The sequence below is a fragment of the Equus caballus genome, chromosome 13, assembly GCF_041296265.1.
Source record: "Equus caballus isolate H_3958 breed thoroughbred chromosome 13, TB-T2T, whole genome shotgun sequence".
In the NCBI taxonomy this organism is placed as follows: domain Eukaryota; kingdom Metazoa; phylum Chordata; class Mammalia; order Perissodactyla; family Equidae; genus Equus; species Equus caballus.
The window spans coordinates 50,485,049-50,501,040 of NC_091696.1; the positions used below are offsets into that span (position 1 = coordinate 50,485,049).

Sequence of the window (15,992 nt, forward strand, 5' to 3'; positions counted from 1 at the left end):
CCCCGAGCCCAGGTGCCAATACCACTAGCACCTGAAGAAGGTCATGTGCTTGTTTAGGAAGTCACAGAGACTGCTAGCAGGCCAGAGAATCCCAGACGCTGTGTCCCCAGTGGGGGGTGTCAGAGCATCTCTGGCTCTACCCTGAAGAGAGGCATGAACTGACCCGTGCCGCAGAGGCCAAGATTCCTGGTTTGGCCAGACCGTCTGTCCTCTGAGCTCTGGGATACATGAGGAGGCTGGGATTGTCTCAAAAGCTTTGCCTTATTTAATGGCTCAAGATTATGGTTGTGGAAGACCCTTGAGAATTAGGGAGATTGGGGCCTGGTAAATACAGTTGGCGTGTGAGTACCGCCGAACAATCAATTAACATCCAGGAAGTTAATAGTTAACTTTATCAAGCTAGTTAAGTTAAATTAAAAGTGATGTTAATCAACTCAATTCCCTTGGAATTTTTTTTCTTCTTTATTTTATTTTATTTATTTATTTTTTTAATTTTATTAATTTTTTTATTTTGGGGGAAGATTAGCCCTGAGCTAACATCTGCCAATCTTCCTCTTTTTGCTGAGGAAGACTGGCCCTGAGCTAATGTCCATGCCCATCTTCCTCTATTTTATACATGGGTCACCTACCACAGCATGGCTCTTGCCAAGCGGTGCCATGTCCACACCCGGGATCCAAACCAGCGAGCCCTGGGCCGCCGAGAAGCGGAATGTGCGCACTTAACTGCTGTGCCACCGGGCCGGCCCCTCTTCTTTATTTTAATCAAAATTTTCTGTAATAGAGTTTAAAAATTAGGAATTTGAAATCATATTATTCTTGAGATGTCGCAGCACTTAACAGTAGTCTCCCCTTATCTGTGGTTTCACTTTCTCTGGTTTCAGTTACCCATGGTCAACTGTGGTCTGAAAATATTAAAAATTCCAGAAATAAACAATTCATAAGTTTTAAATTGCATGCCGTTCTGAGTAGCCTGATGAAATTTTACGCCATCTCGCTCCTTCCCACCCCGGATGTGAATCATTCCTTTATTCAGCGTATCCACACTGTACACACTACCCGCTTTTTAGGTCGCCTAGTAGACATCTTGACTAGGAGATCAACTGTTGCTGTGTCGCAGTGCTTGTCTTCAAGTAACCCTGGTATTTTGCTTAATAATGGCCCCAAACTGCAAGAGTAGTGATGCTGACAATTTGGATATGCCAGAGAGAATGTATGTATAGGAGAAAAGGTAGTATATATGGAGTTGGGTACTATCCGACGTTTCAGGCATTCACTAAGGGTCTTGGAACATATGGATAAGGGGGGACTACTGTATTGTTAATAGCAAAATATTGGTGTGTTTGAATTGTAGATAAATTGACAAGTCACTATTGTCTCCAGAGAATGACTTCATTTGTGTATTCATATGCTAGGTGAGAGAGATTTGGGATTTCTCTCAACAGTGTGTTGACCCCATAGGTAGATGATCTTCTCTTTCCATGTCACATGTAAAATGGCAAGATGCTGATGTTGTATTGAAAGTCGGTTGATAGCGTGTGTTGTCCTTTCAGCGTCCAAGCCATTTTCCCGACACCTGACCCTGCAGCCCTAAAGGATCGCCGCATGGAGAACCTGGTGGCTTATGCTAAGAAAGTGGAAGGGGACATGTATGAGTCTGCCAACAGCAGGGTACGTTGCCATACATGTTCCAGGCCACACAACACCTACAATAGATACAACTGCATCTGTCTGGCTTGTTGTCTGGAAATGGGGACATCTGTTAGTCGGGTAGACTCATCACCTTGAGGACGCTGACCAGGGAGACTTCCCTGATAAGACATGAGATTCCTGCACATCTTTGTTGGTCAACTACGTATGTCACCACTACAGTGGTAAACGAGGTATATGAAACTGCGTTTTATCCATGGATGTACTTTATAGTTTGTACTGTGTTACTGCCGGCATCAGTGACTGTCCAAGAAGAGATTCAGCTGTGGAATGAAATGTAATGTGCATTTAGTACCTACAGTCGGATAAGTCCTGTAATGTCACTAGGAGTTCAACAAGAATTTGGAGCTTTGGTTTATCAGTTGGATGTGTTGCATACTTACGTTTGCCAGTGTACTTAATACAAAAGTTCTTAGTTAGAACATACAAAAACAAGTCACTCATTTGTTTTTTACAATATTGAATGTTACTGCTTTTTAGGATGAATACTATCACTTATTAGCAGAGAAAATCTACAAGATACAAAAAGAACTAGAAGAAAAACGGAGGTCGCGTTTACACAAACAAGGCATCTTGGGTAACCAGCCAGCCTTACCAGCCCCTGGGGCACAGCCCCCTGGGATTCCACAGGCACAACCTGTGAGACCTCCAAGTAAGGACTTCATTTCCTTCTATCAGCTGCCAGTCTATTTGCTTGTTTTTCCTTCTGTGTTTTTGGTGTGTGTCTGAATACATATATTCTCAGGAAGCCCACGCTTTGGAAACTGTGATAGTGGCCATGACCTTCTATACCGGCCTGTGTTTAGACATTGAGTCTCTCTTAAAGGGTGCGCTGGCATCAGAATGCACGGTGCTTTGGGACCTGTTGACTGGTTTTCCCTTTAAGTTTGAAGTAGTCCTCAAGATAAAATTCCTTATTCCTAGATGAAGGATTATTTTAAATAACCAGTTGTTCTTCTGTTGTAGATGGGCCCATGCCCCTGCCAGTGAATCGCATGCCGGTTTCTCAAGGTATTTAACCTCTCATTTAACATTCAACAGCCACAAAGTTTATAGGTTTTTTTCCTCTTCCCCTCTGTATTTCTTTGTAGCTTCTTGTCTTATATCTTCCATTCCTTTTTGCTGATGAGCAGAATTCAGTTCACAGGCAGTATGAATATCTGTTGTATTTGGAAGTTAGGAGATCTTAGGAAAGATCTCCATCTCCAAGATCAGAGGTGGGATTTAGGGCCCGGCCCGGTGGCGCAGCGGTTATATGCGCACGTTTTGCTTCTCGCTTCTCGGTGGTCCAGGGCTCGCTGCTTCGGATCCCAGGTGTGGACATGGCACTGCTTGTCAAGCCATGCTGTGGTAGGCGTCCCACATATAAAATAGAGGAAGATGGGCCTGGGTGTTAGCTCAGGGCCAGTCTTTCTCAGCAAAAAGAGGAGGATTGGCAGATGTTAGCTCAGGGCTGATCATCATCTTCAAAAAAGAAGTAGGATTTAGCTTTTGTTTTTTTTAATGGACAAGAGAGGATATTACTCTTAGGAAGAGTCTCCCGAAAAAGCATTAGGTGGGGGAAGGAAACATTTCTGAATGCATGAAAGGAGAGCATCAAGCCAGTCCTGGGGTAAGCAAAAGCAGGGGATGAGATGGGGAAAGAGCGGCTCTGGGCACTGTGTGTGCAGGTAGCCAAGCCCAGCCAGTGTCGGCTGAGGGGGTTTGTTCTCAGAGATTCCACATCAGGCTGGGGTTCTGGCAGCTGATCTGAACAACTTTTCAAGGTTCTTTATCAAGTTGAGGTTCTTTGGATTTTTGCTTGGTTGAAGCTGTCATTTTAGTTTGGGAGCAAGGGACATTTCAGAGCTTTCGTAGCTCTTGTCAAATTGAGACTTGAACAGTAGAACATTTTTATAGTTTGCGAAATAAGGTGGTGACGTTATCCAGAAGATTCTAAAGCAAGGCCTTGCTGTTGTGTGTAGAGTAGTTGGGAGGGGAAAAGAGGTGATTTTTGAAGTTGTGGTAACCTCATTGCATACTGAAAAAGACATGGTAGGTAAACTGATTATTATGGAGGAAACTTTTCAGGGACTTGTTTTGGTGGACTAGATATGAGGGGTGAAAGAAGTGAAGAAGTCAGAGAAATTGAGCCTTAGGAGGGTGGCTGAATGCTGTGTTGGGGATGAAGTGGAAGAGTCTGCTGGTTTGGATCTGATGAGGTAGCTGAGGAGCTGCTTACTGAGAGGGGTTCGATAGCGAAGCACTCGCAGACCTCCCGCACCAACACGTCCAGGTTCGTGTAAAGAGGAATTCTTTATGTTGCTGTTTCTTAGTACGTCGTCTTCTCTTGTTTAGTTAATAAAATCCTCAGAGAGAGGGTGAAACTTTTATATTGTAGGCTTCCTGAATAGTCCTCCTGGGCCTGTGCTGGCACTTGGTTATTTAGGGTGACGTTTTTAGTCATTGAAGGTCATGCTGAAGGAGGCACGTGTTCTTTGAGACCCTCTGACAGCTACACTAGGGTTAAGGCAGCACTTCAAGGATTCTGTTAGATCGAAGGGTTGGTCCTAAGACTGACTGGAACCAGCGTTTATGTAGAGCTCTGAGTTTACAGAGTATAGAGGGAAATTATCAAGAATGAGATGCTGTGGTGTGCAGTGAGAGCCTTAGCAGCAAGTCAAGTGTCTTTCATGGCGTGACGTTCCTGCAGACTGTGGGCACCCCTGGGATGGCAGAGGTAGCCATGGGCGTGAGATCTTTCCAGGCTGTACCAAGGAGGCTGAGGCTGAGAACTGCCTATCCTTGGGCACTTTCTAAATGCTTAACATGCTTGCAAAATTAAAACCATGTTTTGAGTCTTATCTCAGATTCTAACAATAAATGTAAACCCAGCCAAAGAGCTAGGAGGCCTGGGGTGATGGGAAGGGGCTTCCTACAGAAGAAGAGATGGGAGCCAGGTGCTCCAGAAGGCGTTAGAGAGATTGGCTCAGATGGGTGCCCTGGCCTTAGTTAACACCTCCTCCATAGAGGGTGGAGTGCCTTCCCGGCGCCGCCTCGTTTATGTTGTTGCTTCACTGCTTTCGTGCAGAATGCTGCTGCCCTGATCAGCACTGCCCCAGCCTTATTTGTTCTTGGTTTCCCTGAGTTTCTACCTGCATCTCATGCTGCCCTGCCCCTCACCTCACCATACCACTCTTACCACCACCACATTGGTGCCATTTTTCCCAGATGTGAAAAGTCTGTTACTTTCCCATCTTTTCTGATTATCTGAGTGATTTCCTTTCAGTTACTTGTGTTATGTTTGTGTTCCATCTTATTTTACTTAGAGTTTATTTGGCAAGTTGGTAATTCTGTTTTCCTGTGGGTGCTTTTCCTAATGAACCCTTGTGGGTACATTTACAGGGATGAATTCATTTAACCCGATGCCCTTGGGGAATGTACAGTTGCCACAAGCTCCCATGGGACCACGCGCAGCGTCCCCCATGAACCACACCGTCCCGATGAACAGCATGGGCTCCGTCCCGGGGGTAAGTGCTTCTGCTTGCCTTAGCTGTGCTGAGAAAGCCTTGCTGGAATAGAGGAAATTCTCTAAGCAGTGGAATTGAAGATCGTTGGAGAATCCTCTGGTACTTGTTCCTTTGGATTTGGGTTATGCTTTATTTCCTTCATTTCTCTCTCTTTTCTTGGTCTTCATTACCACAGTGAGAGTTATTTGACTGTTATTTATTTTTATTGGAATGACAAAGTCATGGGAACTTGTGACTTGGTGAGAAGATGGGAGTTCTGAGGATGGAGTAGGCAGCCTTGGATTTGTGGCCAAGAGGGGCTTGTCAGCACCTGTTGACTCCTAGAGCTTACTCTCCTGAGCCTGCTTTCTAAATATTTAGAGAACTCATAAGAGGCATATTTTGAATTTAAATTATAGCATGCTGTTGATTCTATTCAGAGGACAGTTTGAAGCTGGCTCGTTAGCGACCTTGCATGAGAAAACACCCAAAGTGCCTGGGAGCCCAAAAGCTTTAGCAAGTGGTGCTTCTCTTCCTGTGAGGGAGGGAGGATTTGAAGATTTCTCTCTCTTCTGGTTCATCTTGAAGACTCTGGCCCTCGTCCTCTGAACTCTGAATAATGCTTTCTTGTCTTTTAGATGGCCATTTCTCCCTCCCGAATGCCTCAGCCTCCGAACATGATGGGTGGACATGCCAACAACATGATGGCCCAGGCACCTGCGCAGAACCAGTTCCTGCCACAGAACCAGTTCCCGTCACCCAGTGGGGCGCTGAGTGTGAACAGTGTAGGCATGGGGCAGCCAGCAGCCCAGACTGGCGTGTCACAGGTACCGTTCACCATTGGGACTGTGGCCTGCCCACAGTGATGCAGCCCCAGCTTCCCTCTCACCTTGCACATCTTGTTCTTGAGAATTAGAACTGGAGACTGCACATCTCATTTTCATGTATCAGCATCTCTTGATTTTCCCCATTTTGTCCTGTTGTTTTTGTCCTGTTTGGAATTCTTAACGTCAGGTGAATGTCACACAAAAGTGGATTGGATGGTGGGTTTTGGTTTGTGTGCTTTTGTGCTTTGATTTTGGGGGTTTTAGTTGTTTTCTTGGTTCTTATTTGTATATTTTAAATTCTGAGTTCCACAAGTGATCCTGGGAGACATTGCGTTTTAAAGAGGGAGTGGGGAAGGGCCCATGAATTCATTCCTGTGATTTGGTTTGTGTGTCCTGTTGCCTGTCTTCTCTGAGCTGCCAGGTGAAGTTAGGCTAACTGGATCATTGAACAGTTGTCTTCTTGTTGAATGTGTTTTTAGTTATTTAGTCTAAAGCTGAACTAGTTTCCATTTATTTTACTGCCGTTTTTCCTCTTTTGTTAATTGTTAATTATAGTGCATGAGATTGTTGCTGTATACAGATGTACACGTATTTAAAACAAGCCAAATCTTCCCCCAAAAGATAAACTTCGTTTTAATATTTTGATATGAATTAATGTGGAATAAAAGTCACTGGCTACACTAGATTCCTCCCTACATACTTACTCATTAAATCTTAATTTCTGTAACATGTCATTGCTTTAGAACAGGGGTCAGCAAAATTGTCCTGTAAATATTTTCAGTTTTGTGGGCCATAGAGTCTTTGTTTTAACTACTCAGTTCTGCTGTTGTGGTGCATAGGCGTATGCATACATAAATGAATGGGCGTGGCTGTGTTCCGGTAACTTTATTACAGAAACAGGCAGCTAAGTGGATCCAGCCATGGGCAGTCATTTGCAGACCCCAACTCTATAGCAGTGATTAGGAATCACTTTTTACAGGGTCCACAAATAATTCTGAAGCGGTCCCTCATTGAGAACTGCTGCACTGAAACATGTCAGTGTTTCGATAACTCATTTTCATAAAAGAGAAATACCTTTCCCAGTGGTCTAAGCTGTAGGTGGGTGTTATGGAGCCCAAAGCAAGTAAGCAGAGTGTGTATGTGTGTGTTTAAGCCAGAGGTTTCGACAGTTATGTAAATCAAAGTATGAAGACATTCATAGAATTAACTTTATTAGAAAGAGCACATTATTATAAGTGTACAATTGGATGCGTTTTTACAAATGGAACATTCCTGTGAAACCAGCAGACCTCATCAAGAAACCATGATTAGATTTTCATACATTTAATTCTTCAAATCTGTTGCTGCATTTTCAAATGGGGGAGATGATTTTAATGTACTCTGTTCCCTCTGTTAGGGACAGGTGCCTGGTGCTGCTCTTCCTAACCCTCTGAACATGCTTGGGCCCCAGGGCAGCCAGCTGCCTTGCCCACCAGTGACACAGTCACCGTTGCACCAGACACCACCTCCTGCTTCCACAGCTGCTGGCATGCCATCTCTCCAGCATCCGACGGCACCTGGGATGACTCCTCCCCAGCCAGCAGCTCCCACCCAGCCATCAACTCCTGTGTCGTCTTCCGGGCAGACTCCCACCCCGACTCCTGGCTCAGTGCCCAGTGCTAGCCAAACCCAGAGCACCCCTACGGTCCAGGCAGCAGCCCAGGCCCAGGTGACCCCACAGCCTCAGACCCCAGTCCAGCCCCCGTCTGTGGCCACCCCTCAGTCATCGCAGCAGCAACCGACACCTGTGCATGCCCAGCCTCCTGGCACTCCGGTGAGCCTCTCAGTCTGTCATCTTCGGGCCAACACTCTTAGACGAGAACTTTCCCATAAAAAATTCTATCATGCAGTTGCTGCAGCGTCTTGGTGTAACTCTGAAAGTATCTGCACCCTAGTGGAACTGTGATGAGCTGTGTTTTATTTTCAATATTGTCTCCAAAGGCTGTGTTTGGCAGGACATGACATATGATTATCTTCCCTAATTAAATGAGTTTGCAGAAGTCAGCAATTATAAAGAAATCATACGTGGATCCTCTATAGAATTTTTAAACTCTCTATATACAGGAGCAATATGTTTCCCATCATCTGTCCTAGATTGAGGTCTTCTGAGTTTTAATAGTTTTTCTAGCGTCATGAGGATTTGGTAAACAAGTCACGTTCCTAATTGTATGTACTTTGACCTGGCCTATCAGCCTTGTTTTCAGACTGGAAGCCTTTTCTTCATGACAAAGTGGCAGACCCAGGTTAGTGCTTCCTGTGGCCCAGTCCTTCCTGGAGGTGAAAGTGACAGGATCACAACACATCCCATGTCCCATGCTCTACTGGCAGTGCCACGTCCCTTGCTCCCCTAGGCTGTCCCCCTGACCCAGGGGCCCGAGGCTGCTCTCATCACCTCCGTGGCCCTCTCTCACTTACCACTGAAATTTTAGTATCTGCTTTTTTAGTCTAACTTGGAGACTCCCATCCCCCTGAAATATATCCCCCTGAAATATATTAGCTTTATTCTTGGGGACTGAGGATATTTATTTATAAAATGTCAAAATTAATCCCACCAACAACCCCAAAATGACATTACTATTTGTATTTCTCCATAGGAAGTGTACTTATTTATCCTTATTTTATATTTCTTATCTAAATAAGAACCTTTTGTAATTTTATGTTTTCTTTTGTTTATTCGCTTAGAACTCCATTGAGTAAGACTTCAAAAATTTAGAGTTCTTTCAGTGGCTCCTTCTCTTAGTGTGTGTTTACTCCTCCATCACCAATGCCACCACTGTTCCTGCAATTAAAAGGCTAGTTATACATTCTTGTGTCGTGTAGAGAATTTATGCCACTTCCTACAGTATATACTGTATATATAAATTCAGCCTTTTAATTCAGCCTTTTACCACAAACATTAATGACCTTATTGGAAGGAATTAAATTTAAAAAAGGAGGATCAGTAGCTTAGGTAAAAAACTCACAGAAAATAATTTTATATCAAAATATAGAAAGGTCTCTGCCTTTCCATCTCTGCATTCTTGGCAAGAAGTCCAGCTGTGTTTCTGCCTGATGCTGACTTCCTCTGGGATTCCTGTTTTAACTTCTGTTCTTTAGTTCTTTCAAATAGGGGTGCCATTAGGTTAGTATTGAGGAATGTTAACACAAAACTGTATATTGGGTGAGAAACAGCAGTTAAGATCATTTGTATTTTCTTGTTTACAGAGATAAATGATTTTGGTTTCTCTACAGCTTTCCCAGCCAGCAGCCAGCATTGATAACAGGGTCCCCACTCCATCCTCAGTGGCCAGTGCCGAAACCAACTCCCAACAGCCAGGACCCGATGTACCAATGCTGGAAATGAAGGCTGAGGTCAAGACAGAGGACACCGAGCCCGATGCCAGTGAATCCAAGGGGGAGCCTGGCTCTGCGGTAGGTGCTGTTCCTGGGCGTGAACAGATGTGCTGCTCACAGAAGCATCACTAGTGTGTCCTCAAGGGACGTGCGGGGAGTCCACCGTGGATGTCCCTGCTTTTTGTTTTAATGTCCTGTTTGACTATGGGTTCAAGTAGGAAATAGATTAAAAACAGATTGGTTATTTATTTTTAGATATTGATTATGGGTTTATTTTATTTTGCCAGAATTGAAGAGCACTAGCTTGTGTTTTAAATGTTTGAACCATCCAACAACTTTTTCATTGCTGTTCTTCATTTATTTATAGTTCTACAGAGTTAGACTGCACAAGGAGTCTATTTGTTTACTAATTACCTGTGGCAGAAGTTGAACACTGGAAGTCCGTGGGCTGAAACCATCCTATAAATGTATTTGTTTGGCCCACGCAATATTTTAAGAGCAAGAAATTACAAATAAAACTCTAGATTTCTGGATTTTTTTTGGGAAATGAGCAGTTCTGTCAGCATTGTGCCTGCATTCCTATATGGCAGCAGTCTGGATGGGAGCAGCAGCCGTGGCCTATAGATGGGGCATGAGCTCTCCAGTTTGCCAGAGTTTCCACTACTCCTTGCTGTCTCACACCACACCTCCTGCTTGCTTTTCTTTACTTCACCTGCCTGGCCCTTTGAGCAATTTGGTTTTTGGTCTCTACCCCAATTTTCAAGGAGATTCTTGTTCCTAACTAGAAATTTCTGTATATAAAACTACTGAGCAGGTGATGGTGCATATGTGTGCAATTTTTTTAAGCACTCTAGCATGTAAAATTTTTTAAATTAGCATCATAATTGCATTGGTACTGTATTAAAGTGACTCAACTGACACCAAATGCTCCATTTCTTCTTGTAGGAGAGAAAAGGGATGCAACTTCTGACTAGGGGAAGGTTTTAACAAGCCCGTCTACATTTTAAGAGCCTTCCAATATGGCTGAGTTAGAGTAAAGGTCTTTGATATTCATATATTGTTATCTGTAATTTTGTTTTTCTCAAGATGATGGAGGAGGATTTACAAGGATCTTCTCAAGTTAAAGAAGAAACAGACACAGCAGAGCAGAAATCTGAACCGATGGAAGTAGATGAAAAGAAACCAGAAGTGAAAGTGGAAGCTAAAGAGGAGGAGGAGAGTAGCGCTAACGGAGCGGTCTCTCAGTCCACGTCTCCTTCGCAGCCCCGCAGAAAGAGTAGGTTGTGTTTTCTTGAGCTTTTGAACCGTGCTGCTTTTCCATCGTGTTGTGATTCCACACTGAGGATTAAAAGTTAAAGCAGAAAAAAGAATTCCATCTCCCCTTTGATCTTTCTTGCCTGCCGTTCTCCAAGTTTTAGCTCTTTAGAAATGGTGATAACAAGCTGGACTCCAGCCTGAGGACCCTCAGGGTTCACAGTAGGAATGAGAAATGAGCTGCAGCTCTGAGGGGCAGCCCCGGAGCAGAGCTGTTTTCTGAGATGTCGCTGACTAGGGGGCTGGTGTTGAAATTGCATCTGAGTCCTTGAGCAGGCCAAGGAGCTGGGGCTTCACTCGGCAAGGTGTGAACCACCATTGACAGATCCGAGTTCCGTGATATTGGGGAAATAATCACCATGGCAGCACACGTGTGCACTGGCGCTTGTAGGTTTCTGCTGATGCAGCAAGAAAACTAAGTGCCCAAAGTCAAGGGGCAGTGGAGTAGGACCCAGTGGCCTAGTGCATTGGGAACAGGAGACGGTAAGTGAAGATACTTGGGGCTCCAAGGTGTGTGGGGTGACCCAGCCTTGCAGTGGAAGTTGGATGCAATCATTTGAGATGTGTCCAAAGTAAGGAGGTAACAGGATGTTAGAAAATTGTCAGGTGACCCTTGGAAATGTGAGATGGGGCTCAGGAAGTTCAGGCTGCAGGTGATGCATTTGGGAAAGATGGCAGAGAAATTGCTAAAGGCTGGTATTGTGTGGTTTTGCTGCTGAAAGGGATCCTAAAGATCACAGAGTATAGCACTTCTCAAAGTTTTGGTCTTAGACCTCTGTATACTCCTAAAAGTTGAGGACCCCAGCGAGTTTTTGTTTGTGTGGATTATCTATCACTATTGAAAAATTTTTAAATATTTAATTCATTTAAAAATAACAAATCTGTTACATGGCACCCATAAAACACATTTTTATGAAAATAACTTTACCAAAACAAACATAATTAGTGAGAGTAGTGATGTCGTTTTTTTACAATTTTACTACTTGGATAGTTAACACAGCGGGATTCTCACATCTGCCTCTGACTTCACTACCTTGTTTGGTTGAAGTATGTGAAGAAAATCCAGCCCCGCTCAGACAGGTAGTTGATAAAGGAAAGGGTCATAGCCTTTTCAGGTAATCATGGCTGTTCTTTTTTGATACTACACCAGAACTCAACAGTTGGGAGTTTCTTACGCAGCGTGCAGTCTGAATCTGTGCACTGAATTGGCTGAGTTCTGCAGATCTTCCAAATGTTGACGTACTTCACTATATAATATTTTTAAAAATCACGTTCATTAATATTGCTATGAATCTCCTCAAAAAAGTCTTGTAAGTTTTGAGATGCTGTCAAGCTCATGTGGCAGATACAAGTTTTTCAAAATTCTAATTTTTGATGAAAGTTTGAGTTTTATCATTGGCAACAAATACTGTCAGTTGTCCTTGAAGTATCTAGCCCACTTTGTCCATTTTTGAGAAAATGTCTGCCACTTACCCAGATCTGATAACCAGCTGTTCCATGAGGAGAGCAGTCGCCTCGGCTCTCAACGCTCGCACAGGCGCTTTCTCTCAGGACAAGCACCGCACGCAGCAGAGGCACGTATGCCTACGTCCTTGTCTGTCACTCAGAATGAGAGACGTGTAGCCAAGGTTGAGATGTAATGAGAGTGATCATTTTTACTACTTCAGCAAGGATATTCGTAAGTGTAGCTGGCACGCTTTCCCGCGTGTGCACAGCAGCAGTGAAGAGCGCAGCGACTGCTCGGTGGAGTTGGGGGCCGCTGCCTGTGGTGTGCTTTATGCTGTGATTTTACTCACTGTTGCTTTTGCCCCATCTGCAAGAATGTCAACACAGTGCAAAAGGCAAATGATGGCTTAGAGTTATCGTGAAAGTAATATAAATCACTTTATATTATAGAAATAAATTTGGTTTCACAGATCCCTAGAAAGGGCCTAGGGCAATGATAGAACTTTTTACGATTGTGGAAATGTTATATGTCTGTGCTCTCCATTATGGTAGTTGCCACCCGCATGTGGCTCCTGAGCACTTGAAGTGTGCCAAGTGTGACTGAGGAAGTGAATTTTTAATTTTATTGAATAGTAATTCATTTAGATTTAAGTTGCCATGTATAGCCGGCAGCTACCATATTAGGAGGTTTGGGGATCTGTTAAGGCATCCATGGACCTCGCTTCAAGAGCTCCCAATGTTGTGCCCCATCCTGATTGTATGGAGAAGGCTTTGAGGCTGGAGAAGTGGAGTGACTTGCTCAAAGCACACCACACTAATAAGTAGCAGAGAACTTGTTTCATATACAGCTTCTGACTTCCACTCCCGTTGTTTATAGTCTTACTACATCAATGTGGTGATTTAAGACAGGAGTTTGAAAATGCCCTTTTCCCAGCATAGGTATTAAACAAAAGTTTAATGAAGGAATCAATGATCAACCAAAATGAGACACATGTAAGACTGTATCACTTTTGATTACCACTAAGGAGATGATAAGATCTGGAGCATGGGTCAGGAAACTTTTGCTAGAAAGAACCAGATAGTAAATATTTAGGCTTTGCGTTTCATAAAATCTCTTGCAACTACTCAACCCTGTAATGTGAAAGCAGCTGTAGATAATATGTAAACAAATGGCCATGGCGGTGTTCTAATAAAGCTTTATTTTTGGAGACTAAAATTTGATTTTGTGTAATTTTCATGTATTATGAAGTATCATTCTTTTCCCTTTTTTCCACCCACTAAAAACTGTAAAAACCGTTCTTAGCTCACAGGCCGTACAAAGGCCAACGGCTGCCCAGATTTGGCCTGTGGGTCAGAGTTTGCTGACCCCTGATCTAGAAGAATAAAAAAGCTATTGACTAACTAAAGAATTGTTTTCTTATAAAGAGTTATGCAAAGAAAACCAAATGCTACTTCATCTCTGTAAAAATAAAATAGAAGAAAAGGAGTTCACTGAAAGCAGGATGTGCGTGTTGCATGAGGCCCCTGTGGGGCGTGCTCATCAGACCAGGCCTTCGTGCCTGGAGGGGAAGGTCTGCTGGACAGGGCGTCGAGGGGATGCGTCACATGCCCACTGACCTCCAGCAGCAGTCCCAGGTGTAACGCAGTCAGGTGTCCTGGAGAGGAGGTTACATTTTCCACAGGAGATCCGTCAGGACACCTGCACGGTCCCTGGCTCTGATGGCATAAACTCTCAGGAAACTTGTCAATGCCACTGTTTTCGTCTTTCGGTACACTTGATGCATGCCACTTCCCAGCTGGAACTGTAAATGTTTATGGTCTTTTAATCTGCTGTTTACTTTTTTACTTATTTATTTATTTTGAGGAAAATTAGCCCTGCGCTAACATCTGCTGCCAATCCTCTTCTTTTTGCTGAGGAAGACTGGCCCCAAGCTAACATGCCTGCCCATCTTCCTCTACTTTATATGTGGGATGCCTGCCACAGCATGGCTTGACAAGCGGTGCGTAGATCCGCACCCAGGATCTGAACCGGTGAACCCTGGACCCACGGCACCACCGGGCTGGCCCTTACTCTGCTTTTTAAATTACAGTTTACCCCATCTGTTGTAGAAAATCTTTTCAGAATACAAAAAACACAAAGAGGAAACCTCGCGTCATTCATACCCTAAGTCAGCTCAACTCCCTGCCGCATAGTCAAAGGAGGGAATAGTGTATAGCACCTCTAGTCGTTTTTCTCTGCACAGGAGTGCCTTTGAGCGCTGTGGGGTCCTGACACACTCCCTGCTGACTAACCTACTTCTCACCTTCTTAGGTTGTATGCACGTTTTCCCGCTTCATTAGTACTCATTTGGGTTTTGTATGAATTTCCCATCCTGAGTGTATTTGGCAGCCAGTGTTTATCCTTGGATCGCTGATAACAGAAAGTGTGGTAGGAAATAGGATGGCTAAAGGTTTGGAGAAATGGACTTTGGTGAATGTGAGAGGAAACAGCACAGAACTTTCGGGAAAAATACTTGTTTTTGCAGCTCTGTTATTGTATACATTTGTTTGTGAGGTGATACAAAACCATTTGTCGTAAGTGGTCTGAGCTTACTTCAGCCAAGGACAGAAAAGTTTCATCAGAGGAGGAAAGGTCCTTTCCAGTGAAGTGGCTTTATTAGCCCCCATTTGATCAGTGAAGCTGATTTGAGAGTTGGCTTCATTTTCTAGTCCAACACAGTTTTAGCATTGGAAACCCTTTCATTGAAGAAGCAAACTTGTCAGTATAGTATTTTGCCTCATGACCTGGATGCAGTTTTTAAAAACTAACATTTTTGTGTTTTTGGAAGCCCTAGTTGTATCTTCAGAATGTCTGTGGACTGTATGGTGAATGGGAGCCCTTGGAAGCTTCTTGGCTGGGAGGGAGATGATTGGGACGCTTTCGGAAGCAGCCTGGGCAACCGTTTGAAATGTGATAGGTCTGAGTGCCTTTTAAATAGTGTCATTTCCTTTTGTTTTCTAACTGCAGTCTTTAAGCCGGAGGAGTTACGCCAGGCTCTTATGCCAACCCTGGAAGCGCTGTATCGACAGGATCCAGAGTCCTTACCTTTTCGGCAGCCTGTAGATCCCCAGCTCCTAGGAATTCCAGTAAGTTACTCTAGTACAAATGTATTACAACCTTACCAGTGTACCTCATGATTATCCATTGTTTTGTCTCTTAAAAATGGGTAATAAAACAATGCCCTTGTTTTGAAGATTTTTCTCCAAATATAATACACGTTTCTCTTACTGATTGAAATGTGTATTTCCCACCTGTTCTGTTAACCCCAGGGTCTGAGGAGGGGTGCATTGAGCTTGGGGGAGCATGCCCTGGGCTGGGGCACATGGCCCCTGTAGCCTCACATTCTAGTTGGCCTTTGTGTAAGACTTTGTCTAAAAGATTGGATTTAAAGAGTTGGTGAACATCAATTATAAAGCACAATTATAAACACATATAACCATTATAAAACATCAAGTGTGCCTTGCCCTTTGATATCCCTGTGTCGGGCCTTGCAAAGGCCGTGGTGACCCAGCACATTCTCTTAAGCTGTGTTATTATTTTTGTTTCTGTTTTTGTATTTGTCTTGGAATTTCGTTTTTGCTTGCTAGGACCAAGGGTTAATCTTTAGAAAAACACATTGTCAATCATATTGTCTGATGAATTTGTTTACCATTTTAATCCAGTGGATTAAAATCCTTATTTTCATTTTATTTTTTTGTTTTTGAGGATTTTATTTTTTTCCTTTTTCTCCCCAAAGCCCCCCGGTACATAGTTGTATATTCTTCATTGTGGGTCCTAGTTGTGGCATGTGGGACTCTG

The 15,992-nt window shown here is 43.6% G+C and overlaps 1 protein-coding gene across 2 annotated transcripts in view; it reads left to right on the forward strand.

Moving 5' to 3' along the window:
* The window catches only part of CREBBP (CREB binding protein), a 131,050-nt gene that overhangs the window by 86,122 nt on the left and 28,936 nt on the right, over window positions 1–15,992 (forward strand). For both annotated transcript variants that reach the window (XM_023616421.2, XM_023616423.2), the window contains 9 exons: window positions 1,551–1,668; window positions 2,188–2,359; window positions 2,674–2,718; window positions 5,092–5,216; window positions 5,834–6,022; window positions 7,419–7,835; window positions 9,293–9,472; window positions 10,481–10,670; window positions 15,162–15,280. In XM_023616421.2, the coding sequence (XP_023472189.2) occupies window positions 1,551–1,668; window positions 2,188–2,359; window positions 2,674–2,718; window positions 5,092–5,216; window positions 5,834–6,022; window positions 7,419–7,835; window positions 9,293–9,472; window positions 10,481–10,670; window positions 15,162–15,280 (1,555 nt within the window). The remainder of the gene's footprint in view (window positions 1–1,550; window positions 1,669–2,187; window positions 2,360–2,673; window positions 2,719–5,091; window positions 5,217–5,833; window positions 6,023–7,418; window positions 7,836–9,292; window positions 9,473–10,480; window positions 10,671–15,161; window positions 15,281–15,992) is intronic.